General features: G+C 36.1%; 1 protein-coding gene and 1 long non-coding RNA gene across 2 annotated transcripts; one reads left to right on the top strand and one right to left on the bottom strand.

The window, feature by feature from the left end:
- Positions 1-326: 326 nt before the first annotated feature.
- Positions 327-14,200, top strand: LOC137408332 (caspase-2-like). Its single transcript, XM_068094824.1, has 12 exons — positions 327-384; positions 3,401-3,572; positions 4,085-4,276; positions 6,202-6,442; positions 7,300-7,489; positions 8,090-8,220; positions 9,279-9,419; positions 10,080-10,186; positions 10,506-10,725; positions 12,314-12,484; positions 12,678-12,787; positions 13,568-14,200. Exons 2-12 carry the CDS (start codon positions 3,441-3,443, stop codon positions 13,679-13,681), a joined length of 1,749 nt encoding a protein of 582 aa, XP_067950925.1. The 5' UTR covers positions 327-384; positions 3,401-3,440; the 3' UTR covers positions 13,682-14,200.
- Positions 14,201-17,489: 3,289 nt separating this feature from the next.
- LOC137408162 (uncharacterized) lies at positions 17,490-23,799 on the bottom strand. The gene is made up of 3 exons (XR_010980043.1): positions 23,700-23,799; positions 21,043-21,112; positions 17,490-17,582 (listed from the first exon to the last, which is right to left on the bottom strand). It is a non-coding gene; the product is annotated as an uncharacterized lncRNA (long non-coding RNA).
- Between the last annotated feature and the right edge of the window lie 3,501 nt (positions 23,800-27,300).

Below are 27,300 nucleotides of genomic sequence, written 5' to 3' on the forward strand. Positions count from 1 at the left end.
AAGGTGTCTTTGCGATATAAGCCACAGGAAAAACTGGCTTAGGAATTCAGCCTATTTTACCTTTCCGAGAGCAAGTCATTTTATGAAGGGTCAGTTTTAACCATCACGTGGGAGGGTTGTTTATTTAATACCTTGAACTCGTAAAGTTTAGTTCCGAACCAGAGTTAAATATGGTATATGTAATCGTCGCGAAATATTTTAAAGAGATTGTGGTTAGAAATATTTGTAGAAAGAAAGTCGTAAAACCTAAGACATCTCCGTTTTTTTCTACGTCTAACACAAACAAAACAGAGACTCAGTTTTCAACGTTTTTAGAACTTGCGTATGTTTGTTTGGATTGCTAGCTGCCCAAACTGGACGCAATTTTTATTGCCCTGTTTCACGGTATCTGTTTGTTTCTAAACGTTTTGTCGTACATTTTTTAATGTTTTTAAATTTTTGTGTTAAACATTTTTTGACAAAATACATGAATTGACGCTAGCACATGATTCTTAAACCAAATCTCTTAGCGCACTGAAGGACATTTATTAAGTCGTGCATAGAATATAGCCATACCTGCCAACTCTCACGCATTGGGCGTGAGACTCACGCAATCACCCCAAAGAAAAAATGAAAATGCGTGAGATTTTTGCCCCAATTTCCACAATTTTATATATACTATCGTTGATACATCAATTGCCCCAAAACCAAATCTCACGCATTGCCCCACTCTTGGGTTGGCAGGTCTGGATATAGCTCCACTCATGAAAGACTCTAATTGTGATTAGTTTTTTGTCTAAGTTATTTTTGGATTTTTCTGAAAACAACAAACATTTTTAGACTGCCATCTCAAACTATTCTGACTCAAGCAGAGAGGTGGCAAAACAACCTAAAAATAGCTGTTGAAGCAAGATAGAGTCTGTAAATTTATGGTGATTTAGCATTTGTAACTTCGTTATGAACCGGATCAAAATCTGAAAATATTAGTTACGTATACTTACTATTTGTATTAAAATAGCTAATATTGTGGAGAAGTTGGCTGAAAATGGAAAATGTTTTTTAAAACATCTAAGTGTTCGGTTATAATTTTTGGAATTTCAAAGACTTGATTTTCATAGTGTACAGTATAAACTAAACAATGTGGTTTTAATACGTGTTAATAGTATCAAGTATTTAGGAGTTCTCATAACTAGTGATTTTAACTGGAGTAAGCACATCTACAAAAAAACTCAGAAGCGATGCAGATTATGGGCATGCTCAGACGTAATCTTTTGACAGCACTACCTTAAATAAAGCTGCTGGTATATTAAACTTTTTGTTGGCCTAAAGCGGAATTTGCATCAGCGGTGTGAGATCCCAGCCTGAAATCTCTTATTCTGCTATTCAATTGCTTAAGATGATACAAAACAAGGCTGTTCATTTTGTTAGTGGTCTGAAGGGGAGGGAGGGTGTTACCCAAGAGAAGAAATTGTTGAGACTTGATTCATTACAGAATCGTAGGAAAATTCAGAGGGTCAAGACTTTTCATAACATATGCAGTTTGAAAACTCTCCTTTCCAAGAACTAAATGATTTTATTGAGCAGTGTTTTTATGATGAGCATCCTGGCACTCGCGCAAAATGTTAGAGCCAGCCAATGGCTATCCCATCTAATCGAAATGCGTATTTTAACAGCTTTATACTAAAAATAACCAGAGATATGCGAATATTTTGATTGACACTTGTGCGAGTCTGATGGAGACCGTCAGACTTCCACCATCCACTTCCACCTACAGGTGGTCTACAGGACTCTATTTGAACTTGAGCTGTACTTTAAAACATTTTCACCTCATAAATTGAAAGACAAAAGCAGAAAAACATTTTTCAGACCACAAAACTTGCCAAAAAATGGCTCACTAAAATAATTCTTTTTAATCATAAGTCTAATTGTAAGGTCGTTTTATTTCAAGTATTTGTGTCTACTTAGATAAAAGCATCTCCAAAAATAACTTGGTATACTTACATGTATATGTTTGATGTTGATATTCAGTACAAACTTACATAAAATTTTAATACTTGGTAATTTTTGAAAGATGTTATGAGCCATAATTTATTAAACCTAAATTAACCAAGACCAACTAATTTTTATAATCGTCATGGTTTACTTGCAACAAAGTTCACATTACAGTTATTTGCTATCGAAAGGTTCACCATGTTTTACTCTGCTGTGTTGTAGGTGCAAAATGTGTGGAAATGTGATTACAAACTCTTAAAAGCTCAAAAACAAACCGTTACTCGCAGCCATCACGAAAACACCCACTGTGGAATCTCTTTACCCCGATGACATACTCAAACATTGTGGTTATTGTTTTGACACATGATGTTATCACTTGAAATGAAAGGCCAATCAAAGGCTCGATACATAAACGTCTCGTAGCACTAGTTTATGACAAACACTTCGGGTTTTACTGGAAAGCCCGTATCAACTATAGATGCTCGCTACTTTACAGTTTCGTTTCAGCTTGGTCTAATCATCTAGCCGTAATCTGATCATGTGACCCATACTTCCTGCCAAATGGTGCAAACAATTTCTGCAACATTTTTTGACTATCACAAGTGACCAACAGGCTTCTCATGTATATCAGAGGATAATATGCCCTCCTTCGAGCTAAGGTTAAAAAACTAAACAAATTTTTACGATAGGTTTTGAGATATCAGTGCTCAAAATGACAGCATTACAATGATGATGAAATAGACATGTAAGGACAATAGACATGGTTTTATTGAATGCGTGAAATGTACATGTATATGCAAAAATATTTCGACGATTGAAGTTGCATGAAAGTGTAAACAGAAGCCATCGTGTTCAACTACATCCCATTTGAGCCGTTTTGGAAACGGATTCAATTTACAGCGTTTTCGTGATGGCTGTGATGAACTGTTCGTTTTTGAGCTTTTAAGAGCTTGCAATCACATTTCCACATATTTTTGACTTACAACGCAGCAGAGTAAGACATGGTGAATCTTTTGATACCAAATAACTGTAATGTGAATTTTGTTGCAAGTCAACCTTTAATGAAATGGTAAATGTTATCTTCATTGCCGAGTTATGCCAACTTCTATGGGCCAATGCTTCGATTAGTTGTAGCGCTAAATATATATATGTATATATAATGTATATATATATATGTGTATCATATGTATACCATATATATGATATACATATGTATATCATATGGTTATTGTGATATATATGTATATCATATGGTTATCGTGATATATATGTATATCCTGTGTATATCATATATGATATATATCATAATGATATACACTATATGATATATAACATATATATCATATAGTATATAGCATATATGATATATATCTTATATGTATCATATATATATATATCATCTCCTTATGTACACAGACTTGTATTGTAGGTATCTGTGTACCTGTTGGCACGGGTATTGATTTGGTAAAATGGAGGAAGTTCATCGAAAGGTTCTTCAAAGGAACCGCCCATTCCTCATAAAGGAGGTAATGCTAGAGCCATTGTGGCCACACATGCTGGCAAGAGAGATTTTCACAGAAGAGATGATAGATCACATCCAAGTAGGTGTATGCAAGCCAGTAGGTGTATGCTTGTTAACAGAAGTCATCAAGGAACTAGTGGGGATTGTAAATTGGCTTCATGTCGGTTATGCTTGTTATACTTCAGCATTAGAATGCTGGGGATGATGTTTAGTAATTCTTTAGTTTGTTGGTTGCCTATTCTTCGTCACACGTTGTGAACATGGACAGAATTAAGCAGGTTTGCAAGGTGATCTCTGCGTGAGTCACATGTTGTTAAGTTTAAGACTAGCTTTTCATTTCCAGCAGGACTTGAGGCTAACTAGCATTTGATAACAGAGATTACTTTGACTCACTTTGGTACTAAATTGTTTTATTATTTTTTAAGTTTTTGATTTTTTATTCATTAAATATTTTGTATTGATTTTTGACCAGTACTTGAAAAATTCTCAGAAAAGAAGTCACAAGCCCGATTTATTTTTTGCATATTTCATTCACTTCTTACATACAGCGTTAGAATATTATGTTTCCACAGCCTTTGTTTCTTATCTTAGGTAACTGGAGCCAAGTCATCACAGATGCAAAGACTGCTGTCAGACCTTTGTAGGAGAGGTCCTGATGCTTATGGTGAATTTATAGAGTGTCTCGTCGACACTGAACAACAGCATATCGTAGATAAACTAAATTCCACCGAACAGGCATTAAGGAGTCGAGAGCCGAAGTTTTTTACTCCACCCGTTATGAGTGTATGTATATGAAGATAGAACTAGAGCTATTTAGGTATATATTGTTATTGATTGTAAACAGCATATGATGGAACACATAGTACTTTGATTAAACACTTGACGATATAAGCAACCAGTTTGTGTGTTGCTGTGGAGAGTTGTGTACGCATTTCTCTGCAGCTATCTGTTTTATTAGTTTCTAGTAAGTGAGAGAGTACTATATGGTTGGTTTTTATCTGCAGCTCGTCATTGACCTTAGCTTCAGATCCATCAAGCTGATATGGGTGAATCTAATATTTACCTTCTGCATGGATTAGACTCCTCTAGTATTTTTCCTTAGCAAATATTAACTACTTGTGTTGTTATTACTTCATGCTTTTTCAAAATTGAACATCTATAGCTGTGAGGTGTAGCTTAGGTTCTAAACATTTGGATATAGAATAACTATGTAGTCTAGCGAATCTATACAAACTGATAGTCGATTAGGGACAAGTTGGGCCAGTCGATGGTCGTTTAGGTTGTACCAAACATTCATTCCTTTCATCGGCTCACTTAAACAAAAGCTATTCACAAATTGTGTGTAGGTTGTAACGCCTTCTGCTCGTGTTTGCATAGTTTCATTACCGTAACCCATAATAAACGTATTGTTCTTTTTGCTTTTGTGCGTTGAGTTTATTGAGATCTTATGCAAGGCAGTTTAGAGATATTAGCCAGCGTAGTTTTTGTTGCCAATGTAATTGTTTTTTTTGTTATTTCTGCTAACAGTCTGAATGAGGTGGCCGAGCCTTTCATGGAGTGCTTAGAAGCGTGAGGCAATACATGCTAAGTGATTTCTATAGATAATAAGTCTGATTATGGGCAGCTCTAATCTCAGGCTGTCAATCAATGTATCAGTAACCGCTGACAGAAACCCTTAATCTATCCCTCGAATGTTATCATACTTACGTGAGGAGAAACCTGTGGTGGTTGTCACTTAATTAAATGATTTTTTATATTCTCATGATGCTGCCGCAGCTGTCTGGTTTACCATATCAGTTTCTTCCATGAGAGGTTTTTTCGTTCAACCTTCAGAGTGGTTCTATCAAGGGCATTCAGGTCTAGAACTACTCTGTTCCTGTTCCGTTCAATACTTCACTTTTTAGGGACCTCCGGACTCTTACAATGTTGGACTTGCCTATCTCTATTATATAGGTCTCAAGTCTTTTGGGTTGAAATTGGTGTAGCATTGTCTCTAAAATTTGCTTTTCGGTCTCAAGTTTTCTGGCAGGACTGCCATTAAAATTGGAGGGCGGATCACGCATCTCTATAAGTTACAGATCCCTTTTTTCATTCGTTTTCCTCATTTTCCATCCGATCACAGCTGGTATTTTCAGGAGGCACTTTGAACAGAAAATATATGAATGGGTTCTTTTTATTGGCATTCGTATCAATTTTATACGCTAAACAGTCTGTTTCTATACCTTGCTAAAGTGATGAAACTTTCTAAATTAAATATATGAGTATAGATTTTATTTATCGAAGAAAATTAGAGTGGTTTGTCGTAGAGGAATGTTGTGTCATAAGTCACTGTTGAAATTGGAGAGTCTGTATTCATTTTGTACTCCATGGTGTATATTCTTAATTTAGTTGCTACAGTTTGATGTCCTTCTGGAGTCAAAATAACCTGAGAAATGTGTACATCCTTTTAACCCTGAATAAAATACACTAGTTTACTAAATTTATATACACTCTATTGCAGCTACCTGCAGCACCATAGGACTTCTTTGGCAACCACTGAATGTATGCGCTTAGTTCGAGTATAAAAGGATTAAAATTGGAATTGGTGTCACCTCACCTAGCTTGAACAAACCTAATCTCTCATATTGCCGGTTAGATAATAATTGGGTAGCATTTTATGTCGGAAGATATGCGCGGGTTAACTACCTACACCGTTCGTTTTTTTGCAGTCGACAACACTAGGCTGTAGTACGGGGGAGAAAAGCTCTCCCAGCACTGGACACAGTTCTGCTCCAACTAGACAGATCCACAGAGAACCTGTAAGTTTGCACAACTCCGCTCCTCCCCATCCACTGGCCAATCAGAATGCTGCTCAGCCTGCAGGACAGAGAGTTTCATATGAGAGGAGCGCAAGTGTTTCTACTACTGACCCTTCACACGAAGTTGTCTCTCTCGAGCCCTCAAACTCAGGTTAGTCTGTTATGGAAATTTCCATCGTGTTGAACGGTTGGTAAATGATTGAGCAATGAGATGACTGGCGCCAACTGCCAGCCATAACTTTTGTTGTTTAAAATTAGAATGATAAATGACAGCAAGCACTGCATTAAAAGATAATGTTGGACTGATGAGCAGAAGAGCAAAAAGGTGCTTACTGTAACATCCTACAAATCTGTTAAGGCTGGTTCACCCTTAATCGCAGTATATCAGGATTGTTCTTTCGGCGATTGTTTGTCACCTATGTACACCATTGGTATCACCGAGGCAATGCAGATATGGAGAAAAATTGCTGCTGTCAAACTTTCTCAATACTTTATGCATCCACGGCAATGATTAGTGGTGCAAACTCCGCCACTTCAGTGATGGTGATTGGCTCTCATGGAATGCTTAATCTATATTTCCCTTCATAATAGTTACTGCGGAACTTGTATTTCATCGTTTTAGGGACCGCATTGTGTAATGAGAACACTATGTCATGTACTACTCACAAATGGGTTTGTGATAGTGTGAACATTGTTATCACAGACGATCACCGATGCGTTGTGGGTTTCTGTCGATATACTGATTGGGATACAGTGTGAACCAGCTTGCAGTTCTAGATTTTATACATACCTTACCATATTAAACGGACTTTTCAATAGTATTATTACCGATAAGTGAACGCTATATAATACATTTTATCAGGTTTTTATGTGTAGGTTATTTTTTCACAATTAGTTACTTAAATAGAGAATAAAACACCTGTTTTTACTTTATGCTTTCACATCCATCGATTTGGTATTATATTATGGCTTATTTACATGCCTTATTTACCTGCTACTCGTTGACAGATTCCTGCCGGGTCGTAAGCTCAAGCACAGCCAAAACAGCTTCGGTCACTTCCATCACTGGTGGCAGAGCTTCTCTCTCCTTTGCCATCTCTTCTCAAATGGACCACAGATATGACAGAACTCCATCTCGCCAGCAAGTCTTCAATAGTGACACTGACAGGGCCAGACGTAACCTTTCTTCTTTTCTTAGGTGATTTGGTTTATTTTATTACAGTTTGACTTCTGCTGGCCTCTTGTTGGACTCGCTTAATTGCGGAAGGCCTTGGTTGACTTCGAGAGTGGTCACGCCTGACTTTCAGTAGCGTTGTTTGACTTCCGTTGGCAGAGCTTGATTTCTAAAGACAAGCAAGGCCTCATTGTGGCTTTGCTCAATTTCTGATAGCCATGCTGTAAGAATGTATGGTTCATCGTTAAGAAATGGCAAATCAAGGGAGTCAACTCCAATTTTTAAGCTTAGATCAAAAATTTGTTTCTTATAAGACGATGAAACTTGTAACATCCCTTCTCTGTTATACACAAGTCATCGGGAAAATCCGGTATTCATTATGGAATGTTTTGTTTATCCAGATTAGTTTTATGTAATAGTCTGACCCATTTTTAATATGATATTATATATGCCTTTCGCCTGCCACTCCTCTACCTCTTGAAAATATTTCATTGATTAGTTTTATCCGTCATGCTGATAAGTTCTACAGTTATTTCATAGATGTATTCAGTTACAATTGTCTTAGATGTTACCTACCGTAAGGAGTATATGCTAGTCTGTGTTTTACACCACTGTGTTATGCAGGTCCCCTGTAACACAGACAGACAATGGAGATGGCATCTCAGTGCCTAGTCACACCGGACTTCTTCAAACTGGATTACAGAGCACTGATCATCCTTTGGCTGTAGAGGTCAATCCGTACCCGCAAGTCCTTGGTTAGTCCATCTCTCCCATGCTCATGCATGGTTCGCGTACTTGTATGTAACTATTAACAGGTGTTTAAAAAGGGTAAAGATTTCTATGACCTAAAATAATGTAGACAATGCGTGGTACGTAGTAACTTACCAATTTTTGATGAATAAATGGGCTGAACAATCCAGGATTAAAAAGAATTATGGTTTTCATAGGAGTTGTCATCTGCTGCATAAAGCAGCTATTAAAGCTGTTCACAGATTGGAGCAATGCTATGGTTAAGATCTATTCACTGTGGTTCTTATATATTTAAATGCAATGAAAGTAATATGTCTGCAGTTGAGAGTGAGCCGTAAGAGTTCAATTGAAATTCAATGATAAAATAACACAAAAGATAAATTTCAATTCAGACAACAGTTCAATGCTATGATAAGAAGAATGCACCTTTTTATGCTCATAGATTGCATGATACATACCTGCTCAAGATTCATAGAAATACATAATACACATGTATTTAATAGCCTTCATGGATCTTGGGCTATTTACTGCTCAGTCATCTATGAGTAAGTATCATTAATAACTTTTCGCACTTCATCATCTCAGAGATTATCTGATATTACGTTAAGTTAAGATCTGTAGGGCACCCCGTTGTTCACAAGACCAGCACTACGCTTTCTCTATTATTTATTTTTATATACCTGCTACACGTTATTATTTAATTTAAGACACTTTTAGTTAGGATTTTCCTTTGCTAATTGAAATTATAATTATCGGTGTGCTACTCAGCTCTCCAGTCTATAATTGAGTACATAACTCCATATATATTTTAGTAGTAAATTGAGCGCACAACTCCATATATCTTAGTAGTAACTTGAGCTCATGGCTCCATATACCTTAGCTGTTAATTGCCCGAGTTGGTTGGCAATGCTTATAGTATTGTATTAGATTATTCTATGTAATAACGTAAACCCTTCTTGGCAAACATGTATTTTATGCCTCTTGTACCTAGTTTATTTTAATTACATACCATATTATTTTATAATGTTTTTATGAAACATGGTGATATCAACTGTTTTTACAGGAATTCCAGAGACATCAGGTCGCTTGAAGTTCTCTTTGCAAGGAACAAGAGTTGACGTAACTCAGGATTGGAATTCTATGTACAAAATGAACTCTGACCCAAGGGGTTACTGTATCATAATCAATAACAGACACTTCACTGGTAGGTGTACAATTGACAGGCGTATGTACACTTGACAGCTGAGTGTACACTTGACCATGTGTACTGTAACTAGGTAATGTGTACTGTAACTAATATGTGTGCAATTGAAATGTGGATGTGCAGTCTTGACACTGCATAGCTCTGTAGTTGTTACAGTGCGTGATGAAATAAAGTAAAAAGATACAAGTCCCTCATTCTCTGTTAGGAAGGCGACGGTGATTTGCATCAGCAGAACTAACAGCGTTTTACCTTGGCATTGATGTCGTGTCTTTTTACATCAGTGTGGAAACTTGAATTCATTCACTCCTTATCCTTCAGTTATTATGTTGTATCTTTTTGGTGTTTGAATGAGTGTTCTGTGCTTGGCACGTTAGATAAGCTTACTTATAGCATTAGGACTATAGGCTTGATCTTTTCTGTCTCCTCAAGGCCTTAAATGTCAAAAAGGCCCTGATTTGTTATCCGCTTCATCTGCAAATGTAACTTCTGTACCTTCACATACCTAATAACTTCTGTACCTTCATATACCTAATAACTTCTGTACCTTCATGTACCTAATAACTTATGTACTTTCATATACCTAATAACCTCTGTACTCTCATATACCTAATAACTTCTGTGCCTTCTTGTACCTAATAACTTTTGAGCATGTCGTTCAAGGCCATCTAAAGGAGAGAATTGGTACAGATGTTGACAGAGACAACCTCTATATGCTCTACAGTCAACTTGGATACCAGATATGCATTCAGGAGAACCTCACAGGCATGGTTAGTTTTGTATCAGCCTACCTCTAGTTATTTTATTCTAGAGATGCTGAAGTTTCTTTGTTCTCTGAGACAGGAATGACTGCTTTCGCTTCATTGATGCATGAGTTTGTTATTGCTTATATATTAGAATTCCAGAGGTTATCTACATACTGTACATGTATCTCCCTATAAACACATTCACTTGAATAGACTTTACCTTTTTCAAATGTAGAGTAGTCCCACCAATGCACTTTAGTTCTTATTTCAACTATTTTAGAAACGGTGACCTCTCTTAGTTTGCTTTGCAGATACAAGTATATTCATTAACTTTACTTCTTAGGAGATGCTGCTGACGCTCAGGGATTTTGCACAGCTCTCTCATCACAAGATGGTGGATAGTTGTGTCATTATTTTACTCACCCATGGTTTAGAAGGACAAATCTATGGATCTGATGCTAAACTCATCAACCTGTCTGAGGTCTTCAACTTCTTTGATGGCAATGTTTGTCCAGGGCTGCATGGAAAGCCTAAGTTCTTTCTTGTGCAAGCTTGCAGGGGAGGTAACTACTTTGTTGAAGAGCTTAGCTTAATTTATTAAAAATCCTAAAAATATTTGTTCATATTTAGTAGTCATGTGTTGGCACACTTGTGTTTAGTTGGCATGTGTTGGCAAACTTGTCTTTAGTTGGCATGTTTTGGCACTGTTGTCTTTAGTTGGCACTGTTGTTTTTAGTTGCCATGTGTTGGCACTGTTGTTTTTAGTTGTCATGTTTTGGCACTGTTGTATTTAGTTGGTATGTGTTGGCACACTTGTCTTTAGTTGGCATGTGTTAGCACACTTGTCTTTAGTTGGCATGTGTTGGCACTGTTGTCTTTATTTGCCATGTGTTAGCACACTTGTCTTTAGTTGGCATGTGTTGGCACTGTTGTTTTTAGTTGTCATATGTTGGCTCACTTGTCTTTAGTTGGCATGTGTTGGACCTGTTGTCTTTAGTTGCCATGTGTTGGCACACTTGTCTTTAGTTGGCATGTGTTGGCGCTGTTTTCTTTAGTTGCCATGTGTTGGCACACTTGTCTTTTTTGTTGTGTTGTCATACTTGTCTTTAGTTGGCATGTGTTGGCACTGTTGTCTTTAGTTGTCATGTGTTGGCACTGTTGTCTTTAGTTGGCATGTGTTGGCACTGTTGTTTTTAGTTGCCATGTGTTGGCACACTTGTCTTTAGTTGGCATGTGTTGGCACACTTGTCTTTACTGGGCATGTGTTGGCACTGTTGTTTTTAGTTGTCATATGTTGGCACACTTGTCTTTAGTTGGCATGTGTTGGACCTGTTGTCTTTAGTTGCCATGTGTTGGCACACTTGTCTTTAGTTGGCATGTGTTGGCACTGTTTTCTTTAGTTGCCATGTGTTGGCACACTTGTCCTTTTTGTTGTGTTGACATACTTGTCTTTAGTTGGCATGTGTTGGCACTGTTGTCTTTAGTTGTCATGTGTTGGCACTGTTGTCTTTAGTTGTCATGTGTTGGCACTGTTGTCTTTAGTTGTCATGTGTTGGCACACTTGTCTTTTTTGTTGTGTTGGCACTGTTGTCTTTAGTTGTCATGTGTTGGCACTGTTGTCTTTAGTTGTCATGTGTTGGCACACTTGTCTTTAGTTGTCATGTGTTGGCACTGTTGTCTTTAGTTGTCATGTGTTGGCACACTTGTCTTTAATTGTCATGTGTTGTAAAATTTGTCTTTAGTAGTCGCTTGTTGTTACACTCTTTCTATTTGTCTCTTACTTCTTGCACCTTTCATACTGCATGCTTTAGCAGCTAATTTTTGTAATTATGTTTACTAACATTGCTAGGTGACAGCGATGACAGGTTTTTGAACATGTTTCCCATGTCATTACTTTCAGAAGTTCTGCTTCAGGAATGTTACTGATTGTCCTTATTTTTATCTAAGCGCATCTGCAGTTAATGGGTTTATCATGAATATTGGCTTTCATCAGTTTTCCAAACAGACGTACAAATGGCTGGTTTTACTGTATTTATGTTTCGTCACGCTGAAGCTAGTAGCAACCTTTAACAAGTATGTTCAGGGGAATGTTTTTATCTCCTTAAAATTTCTGTGTCATGTCTTATTCGATTGCCTGTTATTTTTTTTTAGAAAAATTTGATGCGGGCTTTGACATGTGTGACAACGGACAGACTGACACTGCTGGTCCGGCCTCTCAAGCTATTGTTGACATACAGCAGCATGGAATTGCGGATATAAATTCTCTGAGCCGCAAACTTCCGTCTGGCTCTGATTTTTTGATTGCCTACGCCACTGTTCCAGGTAAGGGGGTTTGCTACGCCACTGTAATAGAAGGGGGTTATCCGTACAAATTACAGTGCACATTATCTAGTTACAATACTCATTACCTAGTTACAATACTTCTGGCCCCATAACCATTCTTAGTACCAGACTGCTTCTTGCCTGTTTGGTTCAAGCATATAATCATGTCATCCTGGTGATATGTATACTGTAGGTTTCGTCTCATGGAGGAATTCTGAGCAGGGCAGTTGGTTTATACAAGCCATGTGTGAAGTATTCTCAAAGCAGTGCCACCATGATGATGCAGTTACCATGCTCGTACAGGTATGCTATGGATAAACAAGTATATTTATGTGAGGATTTGTCCTCTCTTTCATCTCTGGTCGTGTCATATTATATCTTGTAACATCTGGATTCCCCTCAAATGATTTAATCTGATTGCCCCATTTCTCTTTTCATTTGCTGTAATGTGAATTTATTTTGCTGTTATCATCCCTTTCATACGCTTTTATGCGCCAAAACTTTCATTCTCCTGCGTACATTGTCCATGGCTCCAGTATGTGAACCATGAACTGGTCACCTGTCCATGGCTGTACCTTGAAAGACTGCTGCTTGTGTGTTTCATCATTATAACTGTATGAATTATGATCATTAATAAGGACTATAATAACAATAAGAATGAAACTCGTTAGTAGACAGGACTCTTATTACTAATATTGCAGCTCTCATGCTATATGTCATTACTATTGTTACGACTACAACATTATGGTTATTATCATGGTAATACCTTTATAATATTATGAGAATAATAATTATGGCATGAATTATAACAGTTATTAATTAATAATATTAATATTACTATCATTTGAGTTATAGTGATATTTTATTATAACACCAATTATGGTAATAATGTCTATATTACTATAATAAAACCGCATAACTAATTCATACTATGATTAATTTAATGCTGTTATTATTCTTGTCATCTTTATTATTCTTGTAATATTATAAATTTATATCCATGATAATAATAATTTTTCCAAACTAATAATGCGAAGCATCTGCCCAGTAAGCCTCATATCCTTGGGATTTTCCATCTTACAGGTGAATGACAGAGTTGCATCTATCTATGAGTCAGCAACGAAGCACAAGCAGATGCCATCTCCTGTTGTACATTTGCGCAAAAAACTTTTTTTCTTTCCACCGGATTCGCTTTAATAAAGTTTCCCCTTTTTTGTTGATTTAAAGACTGTTTTTGGATCCTTTACTTTATCTACTATTTTGAAAGAGTTGCGTTATTTGTAATGCCAGTTACACCACATTTACTGTTACACCACATTGACTGTTACACCACATTGACTGTTACACCACATTGACTGTTACACCACATTGACTGTTACACCACATTGACTGTTGCAGCACGAGGTAGTGAATTGGTTATGTTGAACAAGTGCCAGCGTCTTCTTATATTCTAGACTTTGGAACCTTAGCAAAAGGATAAACAGTGTATCTTGTAATACATTTATTAATGTTTTCTTGGATTTGTGCCTCATTATTAGTACCTTGTTAACCTTGTTAACCTTGTTACCTGGCACTGTAGATAGAATTGTTTTGTATATCTTGTTCAATTATCTGTAAGCGCAATTATTTATGTTATTTTGTGATGAAAGTTTTGTATATAGTTATATTTTGTATAAAATCCGTATTTCTTCTATAAAATACATGTAACCAATGGGAGTGGTCAGAAGGCATGTTCAGACGACATCCGCTGTGGCAGCGCATGGTATGTTGGTGACATCACAATCAATTGTCACCTTGAGGTGAAAGATGGTTTTATTTGTACGAGTCTATGGACATATTGCATATTGACGTAGATATGCCTCATTTACATTTAATTATTGTCATACCTGAGCATCAAATTTCTGGTTTTTCGTAGCAGAGAACACAACCAAATTCACTTATACAGCAACCTATCATTTGTCGCGGTTAATAGGGCAGACCACCCCCCTCCACCCCAGCGATAGGTTAAAACCCATGAATTCGAAAGTAATAAACCTAATTTAACAAAATCAGTTATTAATCGTCAGCATTATATTCTATTTCTCAGGTTCATTTGACACTTTTGAGGGTCAAGGATATTTATGCGGCACTCTGAAGAGTGTCATAAACGATTTGTACTTTTATACTTTACAAAACATTACCGTAATAGACAAACGGCAAAGCGCGGCCACTGCTATTACAATTGTTTGTGGAGCGATCTCATTGAGCCAGAGTATGAGACAGATGAATTTATTTTAGGTTTATATTCAATTTACTTTTTAATATTTTTACACTGCGAAGTATTTAGGCCGTGAAGTAGAGAGTCATTACTGTAGTAGCAGTTAAAACGAAGCCTCATCACTTGAGGTGATTCATGAATACATCTACATGTATGTAAATACTTGTGCTAGCTCATGACAAGATTCTTGGTAAAGGTCAAAACAGCTGCTTATATTGTGAACTATAAAGATGTATTTTAATTATTCAGTTCCAGTTAAAAAAATGTTGCAGAAGCTAGAGTGTCCTATTGCAATACTGAAGCTATAAATGTGTAGGCAGCAATTATTTTCTGTTATGTTATTAGAGTTTAGAATTGGTCATTACAAAGGCTGTTATTGATTGCGTTTTTCATATTATTGATGTTCATTATTACTGTTCGAGTGACCTTTTCATGCACGATCTTTCCAATATCAACAGAGACCAAGTGACGCAGTTCTTCAGAAATTTAGGATAAAATCAATAAACCCAAGAATTAGGATGCGAAGTGCCAATTAATTAATCCCGTGAGTACATCATCTTCAGTACCCACAAAATAAGCATAATATGGTTCATTCTTTGGAGTAATGGTTTTAAAATCTATGAACTATGCAAAACTTTACATGTGCTTTTGGCTATATCCTGGTACTACATGATATTTGCACTTCAGGCTATACAAACCTGCTATAGGTAATACCTGTACTCCGCCACCATTTGTACAAGAGTCAGCTGACAGCCACAGTCAATCAATGAGAAAGATGAGCTGTACACCCTTACAGAGCCAAAAACACTCTGTAAAAGCGCTGCATTATTCCAGTGATGCAATGTGGTGGCATCTAAAGGGTAGCCAAACTTATCTATCGGCCATCTACTTCAAAAGGATCGAAATGCTAACATGTCTTGACCTGTTCTTACCTGCTGGATACCATTTCCTTCTTGTCGAAAAAGTGAATCTAGTTCAGCGAGGTCCAGCGAAAGCCAGAAATCACATCCACATTCAAATGTAATAAATGGTAAATGTAACAGCTATACACAGCCTTAGCCGAGAGAAAGGGAGAGTGATGTGCAGCACGTTAAACTACAGCCAGGTTTACCGCTGAAGGTTACAAAGTGAGTTATACTTGACACCATATAACCAGTCTAATTGGTGGCTGTATCTCTGGTTACTTGACAATATATTAATGATTTAAGTTTTGTCTGAAAAGATGTCGCTTTCCATCAATGAGATCACAGACACTCTGGTGAAAGCTCAGGATCCGCCTTTCCACAATGTGATAACAATTATTTCATTCCAGTAGCTTGTCTAATTTAGTCCTAGTTGGTTTAACTGTAAAGTCAGCAGTTCAACGCTGCTTTTATTCTCACAGCAGGCTTTTATGGCAGCATCAGTAGGTACTTAGAACCATTTAAAACAAAATCATGACTATCCTCCGATAGTTTGTTATGCTTTGTATAGAGACAAATTCTGCTGGTTTTGGGCTTTGTCAGCGTTTGCTGCCTGCTACAATTAGGAATTACTGGAACCTTGTGTGGGGGAAGATTTCTTGAGTGTTTTTGTCTTACAGCTGTGTATGGAAGAGAGGAGGACTTACTTCGTGGAGTCAAACTGAATTGTCTATAAATAAGGAAGATTTAAAATATCTAGATCTGAAAAAGTAGGAAAATGGAAGAGTGACAAGCTGAATGATAGCACCTCGATCACTCAGCGTGTTTGCAGCTAAATACAAAGAAGTTTTCCAACCATATTTTTTCATTATCATTGGTCATTCTAAATAATATTTACTGTTCTCTTTATTCGTAAGCCTCCATAATTGATGAATGAAAGCTAATGCATCTATTTATCATTGTGTATATTTGATTCATTGAAATAAGTGGCCCTCATTAGACAAGTTTTTTTGTAATTCCATCCATCTAACATAACTTTTCTTTGAGATTAATTTAATAGAACTCAGTTTTGTTATCAATAAAAAGGTTATTATGAATCAAAGGAATACTGTCATAAATGATGAAGTTTGTGTGGATGTCAAGGCCTTTTATATTTGTATTACAGTAGCAGTTGCCTTACATATGCCAACTTTCACGCACTTACAGAATTCTGTATACGCAATTAATGAAACGACTAAAATGTCAGGCAATTCGGTGTCTTGAACCCACAACATCCAGCTTGCTAGACTGACACTCTAACCAACTCAGTCACCTTCCAATGTCTAAGAATAAATGTGCCAATCTTTATTCTCTGTGGTTGTTGACAGAAAATGCAAACGAACATACAGACATACAGACAAACAGATAGAAAATGGTCAATAATAATAATTTTATAGATATGCTAGTTGAACGCTTGACGTTGGACAGGCAATAAAAAAGCCAATATGGTGTCTTGAACCCACAACATCCAGCTTGTTTGTCACTCTAACCAACTGTAAGTAATGAAGATTTAACACCTTTTGATATGAACAAGTCATGTTACAAATATTCAAAGGCAGGAATGGCATCTCTTGTCTTACTATAAGGAATGGCATCTCTTGTCTTACTATAAGAATAAAAGGAAACGGAGCTAAAGTTTTGCTATAGAATATGACACACCTCAAGAGGATCAGTTAGTTCGATAAACCGAGGAGTAAGCCCTAGGACCCAAAGAGTCGGACTTCAGTGACACACAAGTCCGTACCAGTCACAAGTTTTCTAATCTTTATGAACTTGACACCAGCCATATTCCTTGTTTTGATGATAGGATTACTCGTAGCCACATTATTTGAAGCAGCATACTTTGTGGTTGGGTCAATCGAGGTTCCTATATCTATTTGGATGAAAGCCAAGTTTTGTGCTGTAACAAAAAAAATGTTTTCATCTTGCAAGTCAAAATTGATTTTATCTAACCCTACTACTTGGAACTCAAAGCTGCTCTCCACAGAGTTAGTACAAGTGAACTTCATGACCAAAAAACAAGCATTTTTTTGTTGAGTTAAAAAGGCTGCTTCTCACCGTATGACAGTGTGAATCAAACAATACTTCGGTGATCGTCTGTGATAACGTTGTCCACACTTTCACAAACCTTTCTGCATTTACATCTGCGAAAGGTTCACGGCTTAACATTCTCATCATACAAGCTGTCGCAGAAATAATAAAGTACTAGTCTCGCAGCGACTGCCATAAAATAAGCCATAAAAGGCCGTGGATACTTGGTGAACTATCAGGGAAGGTTGACAGATGCAATCTATCCCAAAGCGTCCGCATTGCTTCGATGATGTTTTCAGTTTATGGTGCACATAATTGACGAATCGCCAAAAGGAAAACGGCGACATAGCGTTAACCAACCTTCAACCAAAACCTCAGCTGCCCAAGCCTCTCAAAAGCTCCAACACGCTCAGGGCCATGACCCACACAAAACAATTGTTACACTTACTGTTGCAACTCAGGATAAGAAACGCTGTCATGATAAGAAACGCTGCCATGATAAAAAATGCTGCTATGATAAGAAACGCTGCCATGATAAGAAACGCTGCCATGATAAGAAGCGCTGCCATAATAAGAAACGCTGCAATGATAAGAAACGCTGCCATGATAAGAAGCGCTGCCATAATAAGAAACGCTGCTATGATAAGAAATGCTGCCATGATAAGAAATGCTGCCAGGATAAGAAACGCTGCCATGATAAGAAATGCTGCTATAAGAAATGCTGCTATAAGAAATGCTGCCATCATAAAGTGTTCAAGTAAACAGAGAAATAAATGTTAGAGTTACTGACAAAGTCATTGCAAAAGAGTTTGGCCTTGCTCTGAATCAAAGGGCTAATAAAATACCAAATTAAACAAGTGTTAAGTACTACAAAATATAATCATAATATTTAATACAATGGCAAATTTGCAGCAATTTAGAACATAAAGACATCATTGAAACTGTGTGAGCAATCTGCAGGTAGATCTATTTTTAGGACATTCACCATATTTCAATGCTTTTAAGATATTATACCTTCAAATGGTGACACTTTGAGAACTACGATACCTACAAGTGGTGATGCTTTGAAAGTTATGATATCTACAAGTGGTAATGCTTTGAGAGTTATGATACCTACAGGTGGTGATGCTTTGAGAGTTATGATACCTACAAGTGGTGATGCTTTGAGAGTTATGATACCTACAGGTGGTGATACTTTGGGAGTTATGAAACCTACAAGTGTGATGCTTTGAGAGTTATGATACCTACAGGTGGTGATACTTTGAGAGTTATGATACCTACAAGCGGTGATGCTTGGAGAGTTATGATATCTACAGGTGGTGATGCTTTGAGAGTTATGGTACCTACAAGTGGTAATGCTTTGAGAGTTATGATACCTACGAGTGGTGATGCTTTGAGAGTTATGATACCTACAAGTGGTGATGCTTTGAGAGTTATGATACCTACAAGTGGTGATGCTTTGAGAGTTATGATACCTACAAGTGGTGATGCTTGGAGAGTTATGATATCTACAAGTGGTGATGCTTTGAGAGTTATGATACCTACAAGTGGTGATGCTTGGAGAGTTATGATATCTACAAGTGGTGATGCTTTGAGAGTTATGATACCTGCAAGTGGTGATGCTTGGAGAGTTATGATATTTACAAGTGGTGATGCTTTGAGAGTTATGATATCTACAAGTGGTAATGCTTTGAGAGTTATAATACCTACAGGTGGTGATGCTTTGAGAGTTATGATACCTACAAGTGGTGATGCTTGGAGAGTTATGATATCTACGAGTGGTGATGCTTTGAGAGTTATGATACCTTCAAGTGGTGATGCTTTGAGAGTTATGATACCTACAAGTGGTGATGCTTTGAGAGTTATGATACCTACAAGTGGTGATGCTTGGAGAGTTATGATATCTACAAGTGGTGATGCTTTGAGAGTTATGATACCTACAAGTGGTAATGCTTTGAGAGTTATGATACCTACAAGTGGTGATGCTTTGAGAGTTATGATACCTACAAGTGGTGATGCTTTGAGAGTTATGATACCTACAAGTGGTGATGCTTTGAGAGTTATGATACCTACAAGTGGTGATGCTTTGAGAGTTATGATACCTACAAGTGGTGATGCTTTGAGAGTTATGATACCTACAAGTGGTGATGCTTTGAGAGTTATGATATCCACAAGTGGTGATGCTTTGAGAGTTATGATACCTACAAGCGGTGATGCTTGGAGAGTTATGATATCTACAAGTGGTGATGCTTTGAGAGTTATGATACCTTCAAGTGGTAACGCTTTGAGAGTTGTGATACCTACAAGTGGTAATGCTTTGAGAGTTATGATACCTACAAGCGGTGATGCTTTCGGCGTTATCTTTCAAAAGAAAAATATGTTTTCAAGGAAAAATCTACAAGCTAACTCATGTCACAGAAATGAATGCATTCTAGACACCGATCGTGCAGACACTAAACTATGTTTAGAAACTGAAACATTATCAACATTTTAAGTGGCTGTTAAAATGATACAGTTTTTGATCAAGATCTCTTTGGAACATTAGTAACCTTCGAGGTTATATATAACGTTTGAGGATATATTTAACTGCTAAAAAATCTGAACACCTTCTCGATGAATCAAAGCCTCACGAAATAGCAAAAATATTGCTTTTCAAAAACAGCCTCTTGTTTGAAGCTTGACTTTTGGTAAGCTGGATTATCAATCAATTGAAATGACACACTGGAAATAAATGTAGCAAATGATATCTGAATTATTTTTCAATCGACGGTGTCAATTTTTTTGTCAGCAATCAAAAGAATTTTATTATGTTAGCAACTAGTTTCGTGTAACTTAAAATAAAAATGTATAATAATTAACTCCTATTAAACCTAATTGTAAATAAAATAATCTCAAAGAGAGTAGCTGGTATTACACATATGGGTAACTGGAACAGGTTAATAGCCTAACAAAATATGTTATGCCGTTTGTAAGTCCATGAACCTATTTTGGTTTCATCATTACAATAACCTAGAATTGATGAACGTCACTTATCTGTCATCTTTTCTAACTATAGAGAATAATGGCTTTGATTACTTCTTCAAAGAGATAACAAATGCTACGAGGAATATGTAATAAATACAAGTGTGTAATAGAATGAACCTGTAATCAAAGTGAAAGGTTTTACTGGCACAGACTAGTGAAATCCTGAAAGAGCAAGTTTATTCCACGGGTCATTATGTCACATACTCTTCTCCTCCAATTTTCTGATTCAAGCAATGGAACTCAGGCTGGTGTACAACAGAATACAAAAAGTTATAAACAAAAATAATCAGTAAGTAGCCACGTACCATAGTCACTTCCTCCCCAAATTCGTATCTGTTGCATCGTGAACTCGCTTCTCACTTGCAGGAGCATGTACTAGAGAAAGGTAATACATATAAGATGATGAACCTGTACTAGAGAAAGGTAATACATATAAGATGATGAACCTGTACTAGAGAAAGGTAATACATATAAGATGATGAACCTGTACTAGAGAAAGGTAATACATATAAGATGATGAACCTGTACTATAGAAAGGTAATACATATAAGATGATGAACTTGTACTAGAGAAAGGTAATACATATAAGATGATGAACCTGTACTATAGAAAGGTAATACATATAAGATGATGATCTTGTACTAGAGAAAGGTAATAAATATAAGATGATGATCTTGTACTAGAGAAAGGTAATACATATAAGATGATGAACTTGTACTAGAGAAAGGTAATACATATAAGATGATGAACTTGTACTAGAGAAAGGTAATACATATAAGATGATGAACCTGTACTATAGAAAGGTAATACATATAAGATGATGATCTTGTACTAGAGAAAGGTAATACATATAAGATGATGAACTTGTACTAGAGAAAGGTAATACATATAAGATGATGAACCTGTACTATAGAAAGGTAATACATATAAGATGATGATCTTGTACTAGAGAAAGGTAATAAATATAAGATGATGATCTTGTACTAGAGAAAGGTAATACATATAAGATGATGAACTTGTACTAGAGAAAGGTAATACATATAAGATGATGATCATGTACTAGAGAAAGGTAATAAATATAAGATGATGAACCTGTACTAGAGAAAGGTTAAACAGATAAGATGATGAACTTGTACTAGAGAAAGGTAATACATATAAGATGATGAACCTGTACTAGAGAAAGGTTAAACAGATAAGATGATGAACTTGTACTAGAGAAAGGTAATACATATAAGATGATGAACTTGTACTAGAGAAAGGTAATACAGATAAGATGATGAACCTGTACTAGAGAAAGGTAGTACATATAAGATGATGATCATATACTAGAGAAAGGTAATACATATAACATAGGTTATAGCATATAACATATAACTTATAGGTTATAGTAACAGAAAGTTGATAAACTGAAATATACAAGGGTAGATGTAGTATGTTGGTGTCACGGAAATAACAAACGATGTTTGTCATTTGTGTAGAAGGATAAATATGAATATTCTGGGCATTCCTTATGCAGGATTTTAAAACCTGAAAAGAGGCAAACACACAGAAGAAATTTTATCATGGCGTCAATAGGGGCATGGAGATATCGCTGCACTCTCTAGCATGGACCCAAACACACTCGGGTGATTCACTAGCATGCGGTAATGCGGGCATACCGCAGACACCCCCAAACAGACAAGAACACTCTGTATAACCAGTTTTTTTGGATAAATATAAGTGAATATGATTAGTTATCTTCAATATATGTATATAGCAGAATACATATTAGAATATATATATTTTCATATATGCTATATGAAAATATTATATATAATAGATATTCTAATATATCTACATATATTAGACTCTTCTAGATAGCTACGTAAACAACCTTTTGCTTTCGTTAGGCCTATTTCACTTTCATGAATAGCAGACTACAAGAAGACATAAATAAAAACAATTCTGGGTTCAAGCCCTTAACCTTTTTGGATCAATGCAAGATGGCTACATCGTTGGTCTTCAACCAACTGGGTATTTCTGTAATTCTTGTGTGTCATACAGGACTGGATGCGTTCTTATTAAATCTATGAACAGTTCAGTGTTCATTTTGACGGTGTTTCGATCGTAACAAAATAGCAAAATGTTGATATTGCAAGTTGATAAACATGAGTAAATTAGCAGCCTGAGCAATGCATTTTAGGAAAAAGCAACCAATTGAAATGCACCTTGTGTGTGATAGAGCCCCGATAGAGCAAGCCCAGCGGCTATCACTCAGCATCAACTCGCCCAGCGCAAATGGGCACCACACGGCATGATATCGCACTACACATCGCATAGTGTGTTTCTGCCTTTACACAAATACGGAAATGAGCAACAAAACATAGAATTCTCAAGTCACTAACTCCAACAATTCCTAATTAGGGAAAACTCTATAAATTTACCAGATTATCTCTTTTGTCTGTATCTTTTGTTTGTACCAGTCATTTACATTAAGTCATTGGAATGACCCAACAAAAATAGTTTTAACTAGTGCCTCCTTGTTCAGACCAAATACATGTACATTCAAGTCAGATATACACTATGTGCATTTAAGTCAGGTACATCGTATATGTTCAAGTCAGGTACATCATGTGTGTTCAAGTCAGATATACAATATGTACATTTAAGTCAGGTACAGCATGTATGTTCAAGTCAGATATACACTAGGCACATTCAAGTCAGATATACACTATTTACATTCAAGTCAGATATACACTAGGTACATATAAGTCAGGTACATCATGTATGTTCAAGTCAGGTACATCATGTGTGTTCAAGTCAGATATACACTATGTACATTCAAGTCAGATATACACTATGTGCATTTAAGTCAGGTACATCATGTGTGTTCAAGTCAGATATACACTATGTACATTTAAGTCAGGTACATCATGTATGTTCAAGTCAGGTACATTCTAGGCAAATGGAGCCTTCAACTCACCGGAAGTGTGTCAATAAAGCAAGCAGCAATGACATCATAGATTTCATCTTTAACATTGCCGGGAACACCTGTGTAGGGAGAGCTATAAGCCAACTTCACATATCCTGCAAGATTAGAAACAAGAAATATAAAAAAATTAAAATAAATTTTATTGCACAAAAAATTAACTGCATGTGCAAATACATGTACTTGTACTTATGCTTAACTGCACATACATGTTTACTTAGCTTTTTATACTCTCAAGTTTTACAGTGAAACTAAAAGGAAACGTGTAATTACTGTACTAACATTAGTCATAACATGACTTAAGTGAGGTGAGCAGTGAGTTAGATTAGTCAAACTAAGACTTGGATATGTCAAGTTATGACTTGAATTGAGCAAGTTATGACTTGGATTGGTCAAGTTATGACTTGGATTGGTCAAGTTATGACTTACAATAGCCAAGCTTAGTCTTACGCAAGTCAAGAGACGCCCTAAATGCTTACAAGTTGATAAACTTGCACAAAGAGCTCTGCCCTTACTTATATCAACATTGGGGTATGGTTCATTGGTAGTTGTTGCTGCGGTAGTGGTTGTGGTTGTTTCCGGTTCAGTCGTCGTCGTTGGTACTGGGGTTGTCGTTGTTGACGTCGTAGAGGTGGTCGAGGTGGTCGAGGTAGATGTTGAAGTAGATGTGGAAGTCGTGACAACTTCATCGGTTGTGTATGTGTTAGTTATGGAGTCTGTGCAGTTCATCAGTTGAGTCGTGCTCGATACCAGGCAAGAATACGTCTGAGGATTGTATGAGAATGCCAGGCAGCGAGCTTGGGTAGACAATCCAAGACATTTCGGGACACAGTCGTAAAACTCAGGTACATTCATCGAGAGGTCAACTTCGCCTAAACAGAGCCCTTTCGGTTGTCGTTTGAAATACTTCAAGTTCTCATATGCCTAAAAAAGATCAAGCATTGGTTTACTAGATATTTGCTAAATCTTTACTAGATACTTAACCTTACAGGTGCTTCATTAAAGTTCAATTGTAAACTTAAGTTATGTTGATGACAACACTTGGTTTGGTAGCACCTGTGTTCTAACAGGCTATCCATTTGCTGGCATGCAATGATTCTGGGCCTTTTACCTCACAATTCTCGATGGCAGCAGAGATCATATTTACATATATGATATTTTAAATAATTGACAGCAAAATAGCCAAGAACTTTTTGTATTACTAAGCAATGGTAATAAGAAGTCAGTTTTATGTCGTTAATGATGGGACATCACGAATGTCCCATCATTTATGCAAGTTGCACTTCATAGCTCTGGAACTACTATTTTGAAAGCAGTAAATTTTATATTATCTGAAAGTCAAGAAAATACTGCATCTATTAATTCAATGAATTTTATAGTGGAAGTAAATGTGCATGTTTAGTTGGCATCAAATAACTCTAAATGTCAAATTATTATTTATGGGCATGCCCATATATAATATATATAATTATAAATGATAATTATATATATTATAATATATTTTAATAAAGCACATATATTATATATGTTATAAAAGTAATACCCTCATGCAGTGCAAATCTCTAAACCGTTAATATTAAATTAATCATTAATTTAATTATATTAAATTAGATTTGATAGTTTTAAAGAATCTTCCAGCAACCTCAAGTTAGGTATGAATTTTTTTATTTATTTCGCATTTGTCACAAACACCAAAATATGTAAAACTGTTTTTGCCTTCAGACAGTATACTAAAAAGATATAAGAGATCTAAACATGTCTGCCTTACATAAACTACTGGCATAGCCCATGAGAAGGTACGCATAAAGCATGACTACCTACGAGCCACATACACCCACCAATGGTCGTCAAACATACCTGAGCTGACTTAAAGGTTTGCAGAGCAGCAAAGACTAGCAGAACTCCAATTTTGGAAACCATGTTGAGTCTAGCGCTAAAACTCAGCTAACAGGGTAATAAGAGAATCCAATATGATTTGATGAAAGAAGGGGAGCAGCTGAAGAAGGAGATGAGAGCTGTGTGAAGGAAGGTAATCAATAGCGGTTCAATACAAGCTGATCTGTCATCTATTCACGAGACACACAAACAATAACATGTCTTTACAAAGACATGCTCATTGTATTAATAGATTTCTGGCATTCAGCTGCAAAGGAGACAAAATGGTGACAACAGGCCGTAAACCTTTTCAATATTGACAAAACTTTTAGAAATTTTTTTATACGATTAAATGTATATATATATTTATAACAATAAATGTATATATGTATACGTATTTATAAAAATAAATGTATATTGTGTGAGAAAACATGAAACTGCTGAATAAGTTTAGGAACAAAGAATGTTTAAAAATAAACTGGTACAAAATTTTATTAGGTTTTATTAAAAAGTATCGGTATTTTTCTATCATTTGTGATTGTTTTTGATATTTGAGGTGATCTGACTGGCAAGATGTTTAAAGATTAAAATTGACAAAACTTGATTGCGGTTAAAAACGCTCAAAATTCAAAATACTTTCTAAAGTTTTGATAAAACTTTTTAAAATTCTTTGTAAGTTCATCTTTAATAATGTAAATTTAGTAATTTAAATGTAATTTAAATTTTAATTTTACATTTAAAATTGAGAATCTTACACCTAAATTCTGATTCAAATCACTTTTTAAATTAAATATTAATCAAATCAATTTAGACAATTAAACCACTGTGTGCTGACTGTATTTAATAATGCACTAGCTTGTTCTGCTGGTGCGTCTAAGGAATTTGATGGTTTTTTAAATATTTGGTTGTAGATGAAAGAACATGGTAAAAAAATACAAACCTAAAAATAAATTTTTTGAAGTTACACGATTGCATAATTCGTTAATTGTTTATATTAGTGTGACGGGAGTTTTAATTAGCTGTACCAGGAGTTATTTGAATTTTATGGCTCACTGCCAAATTCATTTTCAATCAAATAACACAATACATTCTTGTATTTTATACACAGCGGATATTAGTTGATGTAAAGTTCTGCTGTCTCTGTTAAATTTCCTAATTTGATAGTGCACTGCAATATCTAGTCACCCTGTATGACTCACTGCTCCTGCCCAAAATGAATGCCAGTTGATCTGTTGATCTTGGGTGGTCTAATGGTCTTGTGTGGTCTGTCTGACTTGCCACAGCGCCATACATTTGATTAGGTGTGCTTGAAGTCATTGTTTGGTCAGCCTTTGAGCCAACGACATGTAGTTTTTCAGCCTTATTTTTTGATGCTGATATTGTCTTTTATATGTATTAAGTTGCTTCATTACGCCAATATCTATCGCATACGTATATAATCAAGAATTAAACAGAAGGAGAATCACATACTATTTAGCAATTTCATGGATGTGTTATTAAGGTAAATATTATATCTTTCATTTTGTGTTTTATTTTGTATGTTGCTGTGAAGAGCCTAGTAAGCATTGCCTCACATTCCTGTAACTGCTTTGGCCATTAGTTTTTGGCACTCTGGTCACCCTCAGTGATGATTCATGGACAGCCAGCCTGTCCTCTGCACCGGTTGCCTTAGGTGGTCTAATGATGATGACCAATGATAGCACTGCTTTTGGGTCACCAA

The sequence above is a fragment of the Watersipora subatra genome, chromosome 11, assembly GCF_963576615.1.
Source record: "Watersipora subatra chromosome 11, tzWatSuba1.1, whole genome shotgun sequence".
NCBI lineage: Eukaryota > Metazoa > Bryozoa > Gymnolaemata > Cheilostomatida > Watersiporidae > Watersipora > Watersipora subatra.